Below are 15,804 nucleotides of genomic sequence, written 5' to 3'. Positions count from 1 at the left end.
TGTGTTGGGTCCAAAGTTATCTCTCTTTCTGACTACAGAGTAGTGGTGATGGGGACACTTCCTAAAGACTCCAGCAAGGAGCAATGACATCCCGATGAAGAGTGGCAACAATACTGACCAGGTTTTGCCGGTGTTGGACTTCACTACCAGAGCAGGCATCATGGAGGGTCAGGTGACAGCAGATTAAGGTAACTTAAAAAGGCTTTAGGCAAAAAATTTTTTATGTATTGCAAATGGGAGGGAGCAATGGGGGTTGTTCTAAATGTGCCTAGAGATGAGAACTCCCTAAAATCCAACCTTAACTGCTAGGCTCTGCCCCTACGACCTAACTTTAAATTAACCTCTTTAAATCCATAAACTATTCCACTTGTCCAAAAGATTGGGCCATCCTATATTGACCCAACTACTTGCTAAAGCCATCCTGTATCATCATATCCATCCAGTCCCTACAACAAACAGAAGCAGAGCTGTTTTTTGAAGCCAAAATTCACTAGTTTAAAATATTCTTCTGGACACAAAGATTATTAGTTGCTTGAACATTCTTCCCAATGTAGTATGGCTATAGCTGGCCAATAGATGAATCTAGCCTTGGCTGGTTTAGCAGGTACCATCCGAGATTCGATCGATCTATGGGCAGGCTAGTCGTACTTAAGTTACTACATCAACTGACTTCAGTACAACCAGCCTGTCTGATTTTTTGTAGGCAAATATTGCTGGCGGCTACAGTCACTTGCAGTGATCATTCAGTTCTGCTGGCTGGGAAGGATCCCTGCCCGCAGAACACAAAAGCTCCAAGGGAAGCATACTCCCATCAACACTGACTGTGTTGATGGGGGAATAGCACAACCTTCTTTCTTTCCACCCGTGGTGGAAGGAAAGAAAAATCGTATCATCTATGGCCTGTTTAAGAGACGTATACCACAACTAAAGATATTTCCCCTCTTTGAACACCTTCTGTCTTTGTCTGGGCCCTCCTGCCACACAGACTACATTATTAAAAGCTGAATAATGGATCACAAAGCCGAGTCGTAGTCTTTATCTGTGACAGCTGCCGGGGCAGCCTGATTGTGTGTAACCAAGATGCAATATGTTATGTCCTCTTACATCCAAATTCTGTTACACGACAGGGAAACATTCAGAAATGCCATGTTTTCAGTTCCCCAAAATTATGCCAAAGAGTATCTTTATTCCTTTTAAATTACATGCTGCCTAAATATCTAAATACAAGCAATTAACGCTCTTTAATTTGAAAAAGGACAGCTGCCAATTTGACTAACATTTGTCAGATATTAGTTGTCTGTATATTTACATATTTATCCATGGCTGCTTATAAAGAGAACCTGTCTCGAGAGATATAACTTTGACACTTTCTGCCTCCCTGCTGGAGAAATAAATCATATGGCCATGCAGGGAGACAGGGTGAAAGGGGTAAAAAGGGATGACTCCTGGTATATTGGGGTGTATTGACATGTCTGCTACCAATCATTGTATACTGTACTGTATCTATAGTATATCACACTCTTTCACTATTGCTCATGCCAACACTCATAAGATGACACATTGGGAAAGATTTACTAAATCTGGTGCACACAGAATCTTGTACAGCTGTGCATAGTAACCAATCAGCTTCTAACTTTAGCTTGATGAAAGTGGAACTTTAGGTAAAAAAATATAAAAATGGGCAGACAGGCAGGATTTTAAATGCAGAAGAGACATGCTTTGTCTCTTCTGCATTAAAGCTACATACATGCCTGTTCACCCCTGTACAGTGACCCGCGCAGGCGCAGCTCACTGTACAAATTTGGCATTGCCAAATTCAATGGAACTCCTGCGCATGCACGGGAATGACATCATCCCTGCCTGTCCAATGACAGCGCCTGGAGTTTGAGACCCAGAAGCTGGCTGCCCAAAGATGTCAGCGGCCGGGCATTGCTGGATCAGAGGTGAGTATATCAAAAAATATATATATACTTGTGAGCTACTATGGTAAATGGTGCCTGTGATAATCAAATTAATTGCATAAATAAACATACCTGTGGTTCGCTGGCACTCACACCAACTCTTTAAATAGTGTTTTGTGACTCAAAATAAAAAATAATAATAGTGCCGCGCTCCCATACAGATTACCTTAAATATCTTATAATATTATTTCAAAAATGATAAATTCTATATAAATCAGAAGTCTAATCTATAACACTTATAGCACCCTAAATTAATCAAATAAATTACTGTGCTGATTAACCTTTGTGAGATCTGAAATCAATAACAGTGAACCAAAGTCAATATATAAATACACACAAAGTCCTCTTCCAATTCAATTCCAAATGTGGAATACCACTCCAAAAATCCAAGTGCAGTGTGATCTCAGTATGCGCTCACCTTATGTTTTGCCTAAGATTATAGGCAAAATTCGCTTTTTGTCCTTATAGGACTGATGAGACCATATTCCTCCTGTGTGAGATTTCTCCCAATATCAAATGGATAGTTGTAATTTAGTATTATTTCACCTGGGGTCTCTCCAATCAATAGATCTGCTGTGTAAAGGAAATGGATGGATATCTCTCTTTTCCCCTTCAGGGGTCTCCTTCCTCCTCTAGTAGCCTCTCTCCGATGTATCACAGATGGGTATCATAAGAGAAAACAGAAACCATGGTGCCTTATCCTTTTTAAAATTGTAATTTATTGCTGATCAATATACCACTCACATTTGTGTAATTTGCAATGAGCTGGAATAATGAGAGCATAGCCTGCAGTGTCTGCTATACTCGCCGTGCTTATCCGAGACAACGCCGTGACGTCAGAACCCCTCCCCTACGTGTTGCGTCACCGGGTCATGTGACTTCATCAGGAGGCTATGATTCAGCACAGTAATTTATTTGATTAATTTAGGGTGCTATAAGTGTTATACATTAGAGGTGAGTATAGTTCCCCTTTAATTAAGCTTTGAAATAAAATTTAAAGCTGATTAGTTACTACGCACAGATGCACCAGATTCTGTGTGCACTAGTTTTAGTATATGTCTACCATTGTGATACTGCTGTAACTTTTTTTACAGCTTTTCATAAAATAAATTTTTGCCATTCTTAAGAAATATAGAGAAAGAATCAAACAAAAAAACCTGTATCTGGTACCACCTTAGGTTTACTAGGAACAGGAGCTGACATTTTAGACTTCATAGTTACATAGTTAGTCCGGCTGAAAAAAGACAAAAGTCCATCCAGTTCAACCATTAAATAAAAAAAAAAAAGTTATAATCCTATACCCACAGTTGATCCAGAGGAAGGCAAAAAAAAAACCCAGCAAAGCATGATCCAGTTTGCTCCTGCAGGGAAAAAAATTCCTTCCTGATCCCCCGAGAGGCAATCAGATATTCCCTGGATCAACTTTATCTATAAATGTTAGTATCCAGTTATATTCTGTGTATCCAAGAAAGAATCCAGGACTTTTTTAAAGCAATTTACTGAGCTGTCCAGAACCAACTCTTGAGGGAGTCTATTCCCTTCTACTCCCCCTTCTGTTGAAATATGATATTGCAGCTCAACACAACCATTCCAACACAATAGCACTCTCTGGACCCTGATCACAACAATATATCACACCTAAACACTTTCACTGAATGCAGGCAGATGATGCAAAGAGCAGTGTAGCACCCCGTAGAAAAAAGTTATATTTCTATAGTCAGATCACTGAAAAATATTCTAATTGGCTATTAGGCGGTTACTGCACTTTGCCTATTGCCTTTTGCCGCATTCACACCTATGCAACACGTTGCATTGCTTTACCATGTATTTTGCTGCATTTCGGACAGCAGCAAAGGGCAGCCTATTCATTCCTACGCATTACGAATGCACCAGTGTAGCTTGTGTACCTTTTGGGGGCAATGAGCTAAAAGCATTTCTCAATGCGTGTTTTTGTGCATTTTCATGAATTTTTATGCAGCAAATGCATAACAAAATGTGCAACTGCTACCTGCATTTGTAGTGCCATTAAGAATCAATGTGCGATGCACAGTTTGCTGTGTATTTTATGCATTTCCGGGTTTCAAGGTTCCATTCCTGGCAAGTCAAAGTGTGAATGGGGCCTTACAGTATAAGGATACATTTGGTTAGTATGAGACTCGTCCGACGAGCAGGAATCTGAAAATTAGAAGTCAGCATCCCACCTCTCCACCTCTTCCAATCAGAGAATGCTTTGCATTCATGCAACAAAAGCAAGCATTCTCTGACTGGCGCCGTGCCATGCAGCTGACCTCCTGTGTTCAGAATGCAGCAGGAGAACCACTTGTCGCAGGAACCTGAAACAAGTGGAGATCTCTGGAGTTGCAATGTCTATTTCAGTGATTTCAAGCTTCCAGGGGCATCAGCCAGGTATGGTATATGCATAGCTACATTGGTCCATGCTGGGCCAATGTAAGTATGTATAAAATATCCATACCTGGAATTCTTCTTTAACAAAGTGTGTAAAATATCCATACCTGGAATTCTTCTTTAGCAAAATGTGTAAAATATCCATACCTGGAATTCTTCTTTAACAAAGTGTGTAAAATATCCATACCTGGAATTCTTCTTTAACAAAGTGTGTAAAATATCCATACCTGGAATTCTTCTTTAACAAAGTGTGTAAAATATCCATACCTGGAATTCTTCTTTAACAAAGTGTGTAAAACATGGCTATAAAAGGCTGCTCACAACTTACAATAAGAACTGTGATGGAGGAATTTCATTCTATACTGTACATTACCGGATCTGTCATATCCTTCCCAATAGCTCATTTACACTTGTGAAAGTACACTGACTAATCTGTAAAGAATTAGCAATAACGTAGTATATAGACGTAGATGGCTAGATCAGTGTGTGTGGCAAAGAAAAAAAGAAGCAGTATTTAACTCATTAATTAAATCATGAATGGTGCAGACTAAACATAGGAAGGTGAATATATGATTTATGTATTATTAATAAGGCACGCATAATTCACAAAGAGATAATACCAGCCTCTACATCAATATGTCCGATTAATTTTCCCTGTCTCTCCATGTCCCAAACCATCAGAACATGAATGGAAATGACAGCTACAGAAACGTGAAGCTGGTAACATGTGAGACAGTGCTGTGTTACCTGCTATTAGGACCATGGGCAATTATTTTAGTTGAGGACCTGCCGCCAAAACATTGGGCAGTGATCGTTATGTGGTATGGTAAGACTTTAAGAGAGCCCAGTGGTAACAAACAAAGGACATGGTCAAACTATCAATGTAACAGGACTGATCACATTTAACAGATCAACTCTGGCTTAATTTTTTAAACATTCTCCTGGAGGTTTCTGGGTCTAGTGGTGATTATAGTGCTGGTCATTCTCTGGGTCTAGTGGTGATTATAGTGGTCATTCTTATGGGGGTGGTCACGCCTAGAGTTTATTGGTGATTATCGGAGTGGTTACTCCCTGGGTCTGGTGATGAATATATTGGTGGTCTCTTCCTGGGTCTACTGGTGATTATGGTGATGGTCACTCTCTGGGTCTAGTGGTGATTATGGTCACTCCATGGGTCTAGTGGTAATTATGGTGGTCGTATCTATTAGTAAGACTTGATAATGGTAGTGGTCACCACCTGGAAGCAGTGGTGATTATAGTGGTGGCTACTCTCTGGGTCTTGATTATGGTGGTAGTCACTCCCTGGACATAGCACTGATTTTGGTGGTAGTCACTTCCTGGGTCTAGTGGTGGCTATCATAGGGGTTACTCTCCTGGTCTAAGAGTGATTATGGTGGTGGTAATTTTCTGGGTCTAATGGTAAATACGGTGGTAGTCATTACCTGGAAGCAGTGATGATTATGATGGTGGTCACTACCTGAGAACAGTGGTGACTGTGGTGGTGGTCACTACCTGAAAGCAATGGTGACTGTGGTGGTGGTCACTACCTGAAAGCAATGGTGACTGTGGTGGTGGTCACTACCTGAAAGCAATGGTGACTGTGGTGGTGGTGGTCACTACCTGAAAGCAGTAATGACTGTGGTGGTGCTCACTCTCTGAGTCTAGTGGTGATTATAATGGTTGTCACTCTCTGGGTCTAGTGGTAATTATGGTGGGGGTCATTCCCTGGGTCTACTGATGATTTTGGTGGAGGTCACTCCCCAGGTACAATGGTGATTAGGCACTACCTGCATCCAACACTGATTTTGGTTGGGTCTGGTGGTGGTTATGGTGATGGCCACTCTTTGGATCTAGTGCACATTATGCTGGTGGTCTCTACCTGGGTCCAGTGGTGATTATGGTGGTAGACACTACTTGGAAGTAGTAACAGTAATGATGGTGGTCTGTACCTAAAAACAGTGACAAATGAAGTGGTGGTTCCTCTGTGTATCTAGTGGTGATTATGGTGGTGGTCACTCCCTATATCTAGTCGTGAGTATACTGGTGGTCAGTCCCTTGATCTATTGATGATTTTAATTGTATTCACTCCACAGGTTCAATTGTGATTATGCTGGAGGTCACTCTCTGGATCTAGTGGTGATTATGCTGGTGGTCACTCTCTGGCTGTAACAATCCATGTCTGTAGTGACATACTTTACTACAATGATAATTGTCACTCCCTATCATTTTTTTGGTCATTCTTTGTGTTTTTTCTACTAACTGTGGCTCATCACATCCAGAGATTGTCAGTTCCTGTATTCAGTGGTGATCACTATCCCTGTTTCCAATGTGGTGGCCTATATACAATGGTAATCTCCATATCCAGTTACCTTTTTTACCACAATCTCAGTGTCTCCCTGGCACACTAATATCAACAAGAGATATCTAGAGATCCTGGCAAGCCTGCAATGAGGTGTTAGAAAGGGTCATTAGTGTTGCAAGGTGAGGTGACTATTCCACAATGGTTTGGGATGGGGTGGGCCATCACTTTCCAAAGGCCTAGAGCCTTATTCATGTGATATGACCTATGAAGGAAAGTAGAGGGTTCAGCACTGGAGCAAGCAGCCGCTTAATTGATCATCAGGCACATAGAGTGACTTCAAATGGGCTTACATGGCACCAGGTCCCATACCTCATTAGCAAGGTGATCTGCCGCCCATGCCCCTCTAAACATAATTAATTTAAATACAGACACTGAACAATACAGCCTATCAAAATGACCCGACCAATAGTTACGTTCATTTGCACAATTCTAATAACTTCCTTACGGAACAGTTAAACTTGAGCACGTATTCCAAGTGAAGGTTACTGTGCCATTCACCATCAATCAAACTTTCATTATCTCTGTCATCACCCAAATGCATAAACATGAGCTCTGACCACAAGGACCCTCTCTGAGACGTGCCGTTTTTTACATATCCCTCTCAACAAGTGTCTGTGGATTACTCCGGTATGCACGGCGGGTCCGCGTAAAGGAAAACAAGCGCATGACAGTGCTGTTGCTAGGAAACGCTTCCATCTGCAGCGTCCACTGAGGATGCAGTCTGCAGAAATGACACTGACATTCCTTCCTTGCTGTTTCTATTCAGTTAAAGCCAACAGGTTAGTCTGCCTTTCGCAGTCTGCTATGCAGGAATATGCCCTAATTATCACATCTCTGCTGGGAGTACATATCTAATGCCGTCACATCCAATGAACTCTGTATCCAGTGCTTCTCTTACATATGGCAATATGCTTGCAAGGAACATGTGTATGTGCATGTTTCTGTATACGTCTGTTTGTATGTGTGTGTTTATGTGAGCAGCTGGATATAGATATATATATTTATATACATAATAATAGTATAATATACTAATAATTTCCCTTTGGCATTAATAAAGTATTCTGAATCTGATATATATATATATATATATATATATATATATGTACACATATATATACATATATATATATATATATATATATATTTAAAAAATATATATATATATGTATTTATGTATTTATTAATATTTCTGTGCATATATACTTATATATATAGACATATATACTTATATAAACTATCTCTCATTTGTAAGCATTTTTGGCCAATATATAAAATATAAAGTTTAAAGTCATTGATCTAACCCCTTGCGGCTCTTCACTTTGTACTGCGCTGTTGATTATGTTGGCGCAATATGAACAAATCAAATATCTCAATACTGGCAATATTAATATATGTGTGTACAATTCTATAAAGGTATACATCAATAATTATATATGTACACATGCATATATGTATAGGTGAGTGTTTTCACGCGTGTGTGTGTTTATGTGTGCATACATTCCTAAGTATAGTACATAACATGATATACATACACAAGCAAATACCTAACTTCATCCTGCATTGATGTGAAATGCGGCTAATACGATTTTTAGCGTCTTAGGTGAGGGATGAGGAACGGATTGATGACGAGTGACAGTCTATAAGTCATCGTTCAACTTACATAGGAAACGCGTACTCGCCGACGATGTCCCAGTCCACAGCACTGCATGAAGAGGAGAGCAGAATGCCATCAGCATCGGACTCCGACGTGGCTCACCTTTCCCTCAGGGATTCGGTCCATGCCTCTATTGCCTTAGCTACCCACAGCCAGAACCCTCAGCTGTCCGCTCAGCTATACAATCAGCCAACAGCTTGTCCCCGAATCTAGACACAGTCTGTCCTCCACATAAGATGAATCTTGTGATGCCACAGACGTGTTTACAAAGAGCATAGTGTCCTTATGGATGCTGAGCACTGCTACCAGGCTGTGCAGACACAACGCTGCACTGCACAATGTTGACAGCCCTTATTGCCAGCATTGGAAGCAATGTTGGTCCACAGCTAGAACAATATTGGAGCATTGTGGAGGTGGGAAATGGCATTGTGTTGCTGCGGGTCTACATGGCAATCAGTCTTCATAAGGAAACACGTACGGAGAGAGCTGTCATCCCCGCAGCTCGCCATCAATACATCCCAATCACTGACCATATCTTCCCAGCCTCAACGTACTGACTTATTTATTCGCAATTCATTGGCTGACAGCAGTAGCCGGCAAATTGCTTGCTGGCAGTGCACGTTCCACCTAGAACCGCAGGCAGCATGGCTTAGCGGCCTTGTTTCTTGACTTGGCTGCTGCAGCGATACATTATGCGCTCACCAGCTGTGTGCTGGCGTTAACCGTCTATGGCACAGGCTGCATTCACTGCTGCTTCGAACACAGGAACGTGATGTGCTTACAGGTGACCTAAGCAATCTGCCATTGCTGTTCTCTTCTTCTGAAAATGCTACTTGCCTGGCTGTTGTGCTGTTTCAAAACATTTTGGCTTCTCTCACATTTGGGGTAAGCTTACCACCCCCTGAAAAGTGATCCACAGTGAACTGCTTTTTTCATGGAGCGGTATAGCATACAGGGAGAACTTCCGCTTTCTATCGCCTAGGCGGTTGGAGCAGAAGAGAGAGCGGGTACCTGTCAAAATTGGGGACCTGCTTCCAAACGGCGCCAATTGTTCACGGGGAGTGGGGGACCAATCCTTAAAAGTGGAACTTTCCCTTTACCTTCCACAAATATGCACTCCAGATCCAGATCCAGCATAAAGGAAAGGGTACCTCAGGGGCGGACTGACCATTTGGAAACTCGGGCCTGCCCGAGGACCCGGGGTCAGTAGGGGGCCCCATGAGATGCCCCTGGTACCTTTTTCATAGGCTTTTTTTGAGTTTGGGCAAGGACACAGGGGCCCCATGATCCCCTATTGCCCGGGGGCCCCATGAGTTGTCAGTCCACCCCTGGGTACCTACTACTGTTTTGTAGCTTACGTGTAAACATGAGCACAACCATATTTGCTGCTCAGGCATAGTACACCTCTTCCTTAGCGGTGTTACACGGTGACTGCACTTTACTCTGTTTCTTTTATCCCAGTGTAGCAAAACAGCAGCTCTAGCCTCTAGAGTGATCTACAAATCTGTAATTAAATGGAATCATGAATATATTCTTGAATATATACAGCAACAATGTAACTCCAAAGAAACAGGTAACACACAAATCTGTTTTACAGGCCAATTTCTGTATATCCAATCCTGAAACTTACAGAGCCCTGCTAGAAAGTGCAGGCCTGTCTGGCAGGGTAGGAGACCAGGTTATTCTCTGCTGCATTTAAGTAACAATTGCAGGTCTCCTCCTGCCTCCATCCAGTGACTGGACAGTGAAAGGAGAAGCAGCAGACTGATGAGCTCATCTCTTGGTCACTGCTCTCTCCTTCTCTCAGTAAGCATCATTCATTGCAAGACAATTGCAATGGTTCCTGCGATTGGTTCCTGGTGATGCTTCTCCTTCCCCCAGGCTATGCTTTGCTGTAGAGGGAGTGCAAGAGGCTGATATGGAGTCAAATTCCTGCCCTTTTACAGCTTGCATAAGAGTATATATTTAAGGATTTATCAAAGAATACAGTTCTAATCTTTTAACTTTTATATCTGCCTATGATTCAGCTTTAAAGTATCAGAAGCATTTATCCCATGTTATACCCACTAGCAAAAGTGTGCCTGTTCAGAATGGTCAAAATTGGGAATGTAACAAACAATGCTAAAGAGATGTGTTAGCAGACAATATGTGCAGGAGAGGCGTTCAGAGGACATGACAGTGAGTGGTATGTGAACAGAGGAGATCAGAGGGTATGACAACAAGCAGTAAGTGCTGGAGAGGAGTTCAAAGGGTAGGACAGTGGGCAGTATGTGCAGGAGAGCTGTTCAGAGGGTATCAGAGGGTATGACAGTGGCCAGTATGTGCAGGAGAAGAGTTCAGAGGGTATGATGTTGGGCAGTATGTGCAGGAGAGGAGTTCAGAGGGTATGACAGCAGGCAGTAAGTGCAGGAGAGGAGTTCAGAGGGTATGACAGTAGGCAGCATGTGCAGGAGAGGAGTTCAGAGGGTATGACAGTAGGCAGCATGTGCAGGAGAGGAGTTCAGAGGGTATGACAGCAGGCAGTATGTGCAGGAGAGGAGTTCAGAGGGTATGACAGTAGGCAGCATGTGCAGGAGAGGAGTTTAGAGGGTATGACAGCAGGCAGTATGAGCTAGAGAGGAGTGTGAAGGGTATGGCGATGGATAGTATGCAGAGGAGAGATGTGTATACAGTATGACAGGGTAAGGTATTTAAAAAACCTAGCTCAGAGAGTACGATGGGGACAATAGGTTCACTAGAGCAGTGCAGAGGGTATGATAGTGGGCAGTATGTGCAGGAAAGGAATGTGAAGGGTGTGACAGCAAGTTGTATGTGTAGGAGAGAAATACAGTTACACAACAGCAAGTAGTATTTTAAGCAGAGGAGAATGGAGGGTATGGTGATGGACAGTATGTGCAGGAGAGAAATGGAGTGTATAACAGTAGGCAGTATGCAGACATGAGAAGTATGGAGAGTATGATGGTTTGATGGGGGCAATTTGTGCAGAAGAGAAGTGAGAGGGTATGACAGTGGGCAATATGTGTGTTCAGAGACAAAATACAGATCAAAGCCCAATGGCCATACCATGACCATGCTGCTGTTAAAAAAAATTTGATCAGCCACTCCTTAAATCATTGAGTTCTGTCTGCCATGTTAAGTAGGGAAGGTTTTGAACAACCACAGGCTTCACACTGCAGCCTGCATGTTATGAATGGGCTCTAAAATGTAGGCCAGAATATAGAGTTGCATTATAGCAGGGGTGCTCAACCTGTGGCCCTTGGAGCCCTCTGATATGGCCCTCGACCTCAAACAAGGGAATCACATTCCCGTGATCGGCAACTATTACAACCTGCCGTTTTGGTGTGCATTCTGAAAGCACACCAAAACTCCTGAATGTGCACCACACCTGCAAGCTAGAAGTCTATGGCAAAGCACAGCTAACCTGCAGGAAAGCCACAAGTGCACTGTGCTGCAACCATAGTGCAGGTGAACTGCAACACACTCTTGTGAGAGCAGCCTAATAAGAGGCTTAGGATAGTAAGGCATCAGTTACATTTGCCCTTTGGGGGGGTGGTGGTAAAACCCCATAGTTGAAACATATTTTTACCACACACCCCAACCACTAATGTAGCATCAGAGGTCACAATGGTGACCCTGTCTTTTGCTCCAGGAGGCCCGTGCGGCCTCTCTGTCACATTCTGTTTTACACTTGGACAGGAGGGCAGCATATACAGGAACTGATCCTCTCCATTTTCCTCCAGCAACCTCTGAAAGCCTGCTACTGCTCCTCTCCCTTCTGCCAGCACTCAGTAGCTGCACGGGGAAAATGTTTGTTATGTTATTCAAAATTTAAAAAAAAATCAACATTCTGAACCATTTCATTTCATTGTGGCCCGCGATCGGATACCAAATCACTTAAGTGGCCCTCGCTCTTCAAAAGACTGAGCACCCCTGTATTATGGTCTATAGCATCATAAATGTCTGGACTCCTTCAGCAATGCCTGTAGGAAGTAAGGATGAAGGAGTCCCTGAATGGAAAAGTGGAGATTGTGTGTGCTGGGGGTAGGATGCAGAGAAAAACCAATGTGTTTGTGTGATAAAAGTGAGACCAATCTCTGTACTGAAGGTTGGATTTTGACAAAAGAATGACCAATCTGTCTGCTGGAGGTGGGATCTCACTGCAGAGCATGATCTTTTTAATTAAATTCAAGGCTGGAGGAAGAAAGTGCATGTAAAATATATGCATCAGGGATGTTGAATTTGTATCGCCCGACGCACAGGGCAGGTAGCTTTTTTCAACATTTAGCCCTGCTGCGGGTAAGCAACAGGGCTCACCTGTCAGGTGAAAGCATTCGGAGGGCAGCGCTGCTACCCGATTATCCACCACGGTGCCAGCCTCCGCCCCCCGCATGTGAACCTCCCTCCCCCCAGCTCGCCAAGTCTCCCGGGCTCCGCTTGCCCATCTGCGGGCCCGGGACTGGCACAGTGTGGCTAGAGGAGAGGGAGGAGAGTGAACATGTCCGCTCCCCCCCCCTTTTGTCCTGACCCAGAAGTAATGTTTGGTGTCACTGTCAGGTCCCCATTCACAGATTCCCGGCCATTGAAGCCGGGCAAGAATGTAATGCAGTGTGATGTACACTGCATTACATTCAGGGGAGCACAGGGGAGACATGCAGGGTTTTTTAGACCCTGGACGTCTCATTAAAGAGAACCTTTCACCAAAAAATTATCACATAGAGGACTTTTTGATGAAAATAAAAAAGCTATGTGATGAAAATAAAAAGTTAAGTAGAAAAAATTTTTTTTTAATAGTAAGTTTTAAAAGTTGCACCCCAGCACATAACATCCCCTCAAAAAAAATTGAGGTCCCCCCACCCCCACATACACACACGTACAAAAGGAAAAGCGCGCCGGGGCACCTGTGCATGAAAATGTTCAGTGCGATACATATGTTACATATCGCCGTGCACGCCACAATGAGAACAATAATTCTAGTACCAGACCTCCTCTGTAACACTATACTGATGACCTATAAAGTTCTTTAAAAGGGTCGCCTATAGAAAATACTGGGTACTGATGTTTGTCGCCATTTCACAAGCACATGTTTGACATGTTGGATATCTATTTACTTGGTGGAACCTCATCTTTTATATTTTACAAAAAAATAGGGTAATTTATTGCTTTTTTTGTGCCCTAAAATTAATTTAAGTGTATTTTTGACTGAAATGTTGCTTTTCCTAGACTTTTGCAATAATATCGTGCTGCAATTTGGTACTACCACTATTTTATTCTCTAGGGTCTTTACCTACATAAAATATATAATGTTTTGGGGTTTTGTGTAATCTTCAATCCTAAAATGATTTTTTAAATGTGTGCAAAAAATGCAAAAATGGCATCAAAAATGGCATCCCTTACCAGCACCCAATCAGTGCTAGTTACACTGCACGGTCTCTCCCCTCCCTGCTAGTTCCTGGGTGCGGTGCTGGAGACAGGCAGGGAGGGGAGGAGGATACATATAGCCCAATGTTAAAAAATTAAACATTTAAGTCACCATAGAGCCCCTTTTGATTTTAAAAGTCCCAGACATTCCTAACAGCACCTCAGATTTAAATACGGTTTCAGTTCAAATTGATTTTTTTTTTTTCATCTGGACATGTAGATTGTCATGCGAGATAAGTAGATTGGGACACTGATTTAGTACCTGGACAAGTAGTTTTTTTCAAAAATGTCCACAACCCTGACGCATTACTATATATTATACAGGATTGGATAGAGCAGGGTATAGGATAATATAGGACAGGATATAAGATAATATAGGATCTTGGTTAGATGTTTTTAGGTTAGTATGTTTTTGAACTGTTGGTAAGTACAATTATTGTGTCAGTGATAAATATTTCATACATGATAAAGGACATCTAGAGTGCTATGGGTTATCTAAAAAGAAAACACAGCAGTTTGCTTTGCTGCTCTGTTGATGATAGAATTTGCAGATGCAGGCATCTAATTACGGAGACTGCTCCATTGTCTCACTGAAGTTCTGTGTACATTGGGCTTTTCCGAATAGCTGAAAAGTAATCAGGCCAATGATGTGAAAAACAGAGCAGAGCTCCACATACTGGATAAAACAATACATTAAGTTCTAAAATGAAACTATTTATTTTTCAGTCCTGACTATGCTAAACAAAAACCTATGCACCCATTACACCTTCCCTTTGTTGGTGCATTTGTAAGTATTAAGGCTCAGGCCCACCTATTCTGCATACAGTAACAAAAATACTTCATTAAAGAATATGCAAACCCAAGATTTCATATTGCTGATATGTGGCTGCTGTACCATGTGCTTGTATGAAAAATGATCCTGTTATCTTTGTATTGCTTCCTCTGTGTGAACTCCCTGGTGTTCCTGCCACTCCCTCTGTGTTCCTATTAAAAACTGACCACACTAGGCATGATAGCAGTGTGCTCAGTTCTTCAGCTGTGCTGGGAACTCAGCGTGTTCTCTTCCAATGATCAGACTTGTGCTGACATGCACCCCAATCCACCCCCCCCCCCCACAGATATTTACAGTGTTCTGCTGTTTTTCCTCCCCCAGGTATATATGCAGCTCAGAACAGAAGGAATGTGATCACTTACATAAAAGGGGAAAAGGGTATTTATAACGTTTTTGGTATCTATACACAAATGTTTTGCTTTTTATTTCTATTTTAAACTGAATGGGTTGTTTTACAAGGTGAGGGTTTACATGTAATTATAAATAGAATAAGGGCCTTTTCACATTTATGTGTTTAGAAATATGTTGTAAAATGCACGCCTTGTTTCACGTTACCACAATGCACACTGACACAAGCATGCCGTAGCACTGCTGTGTTATTCATTTTAAATGTCATCCCAATGCACTGCTACAGTAACATGCAATGCACTTATACTGCATGACGCACAAAGTCTCATTTGATTTTTGGGCTGTTGCCACTTGTTGGCAGGGTATTCATAATGAATGGGCCGCCTTGATGCAACAAACATTAACCCCTTGCCCTCTAGAGGATTTACCCCCCTTCCTGACCAGGCCTTTTTTTTGCAATATGGCGCTGCGTTATTTTAACTGACAATTGCGCGGTCATGCAACGCTGTACATAAATGAAATTTAAGTCTTTTTTCCCCACAAATAGAGCTTTCTTTCTTTTCTGCGGTTTTAATTTTTTTGTGCTATAAACGAAAAAAGCCCAACAATTTTGTAAAAAAAAAAAAAAAAAATCTAATTTCTTCATAAATTTAGGCCAAAATGTATTCTGCTACAAAAAAAATCCCAATACGTGTAAATTATTTGGTTTACGTGAACGTTATAGCGTTTACAAATGGCAGTATATATACTGGAATTTTTTTTTATATATATACTAGTAATGGTGGTGATCAGCGACTTATAGCAGGACTGCGGCGGGCATTCT

General features: G+C 42.0%; 1 protein-coding gene and 1 long non-coding RNA gene across 6 annotated transcripts in view; one reads left to right on the top strand and one right to left on the bottom strand.

The window, feature by feature from the left end:
- CACNB2 (calcium voltage-gated channel auxiliary subunit beta 2) overlaps positions 1 to 15,804 on the bottom strand; it is a 402,461-nt gene that overhangs the window by 247,418 nt on the left and 139,239 nt on the right. The window contains exon 1 of one of the 5 annotated variants that reach the window (XM_089693724.1): positions 8,390 to 8,889. The exons of the other annotated variants lie outside the window; for them this stretch is intronic. Coding sequence (XP_089549850.1) covers positions 8,390 to 8,437 — 48 coding nt within the window. The 5' untranslated portion in view covers positions 8,438 to 8,889. Of the gene's footprint in view, positions 1 to 8,389; positions 8,890 to 15,804 lie in introns of those variants that run through there. 5 annotated transcript variants of the gene reach the window in all.
- Positions 1 to 15,804, top strand: part of LOC149449096 (uncharacterized) — a 167,564-nt gene that overhangs the window by 128,085 nt on the left and 23,675 nt on the right. The window lies entirely within an intron of this gene.

This window comes from Staurois parvus, unplaced genomic scaffold, assembly GCF_062004578.1.
Source record: "Staurois parvus isolate SC_StPar_1 unplaced genomic scaffold, SC_StPar_1.0 ptg000636l, whole genome shotgun sequence".
Taxonomy (NCBI): Eukaryota; Metazoa; Chordata; class Amphibia; order Anura; family Ranidae; genus Staurois; species Staurois parvus.
Note: the sequence above shows the minus strand (reverse complement) of the source record. Positions and strands in the feature narration are given on the sequence as shown.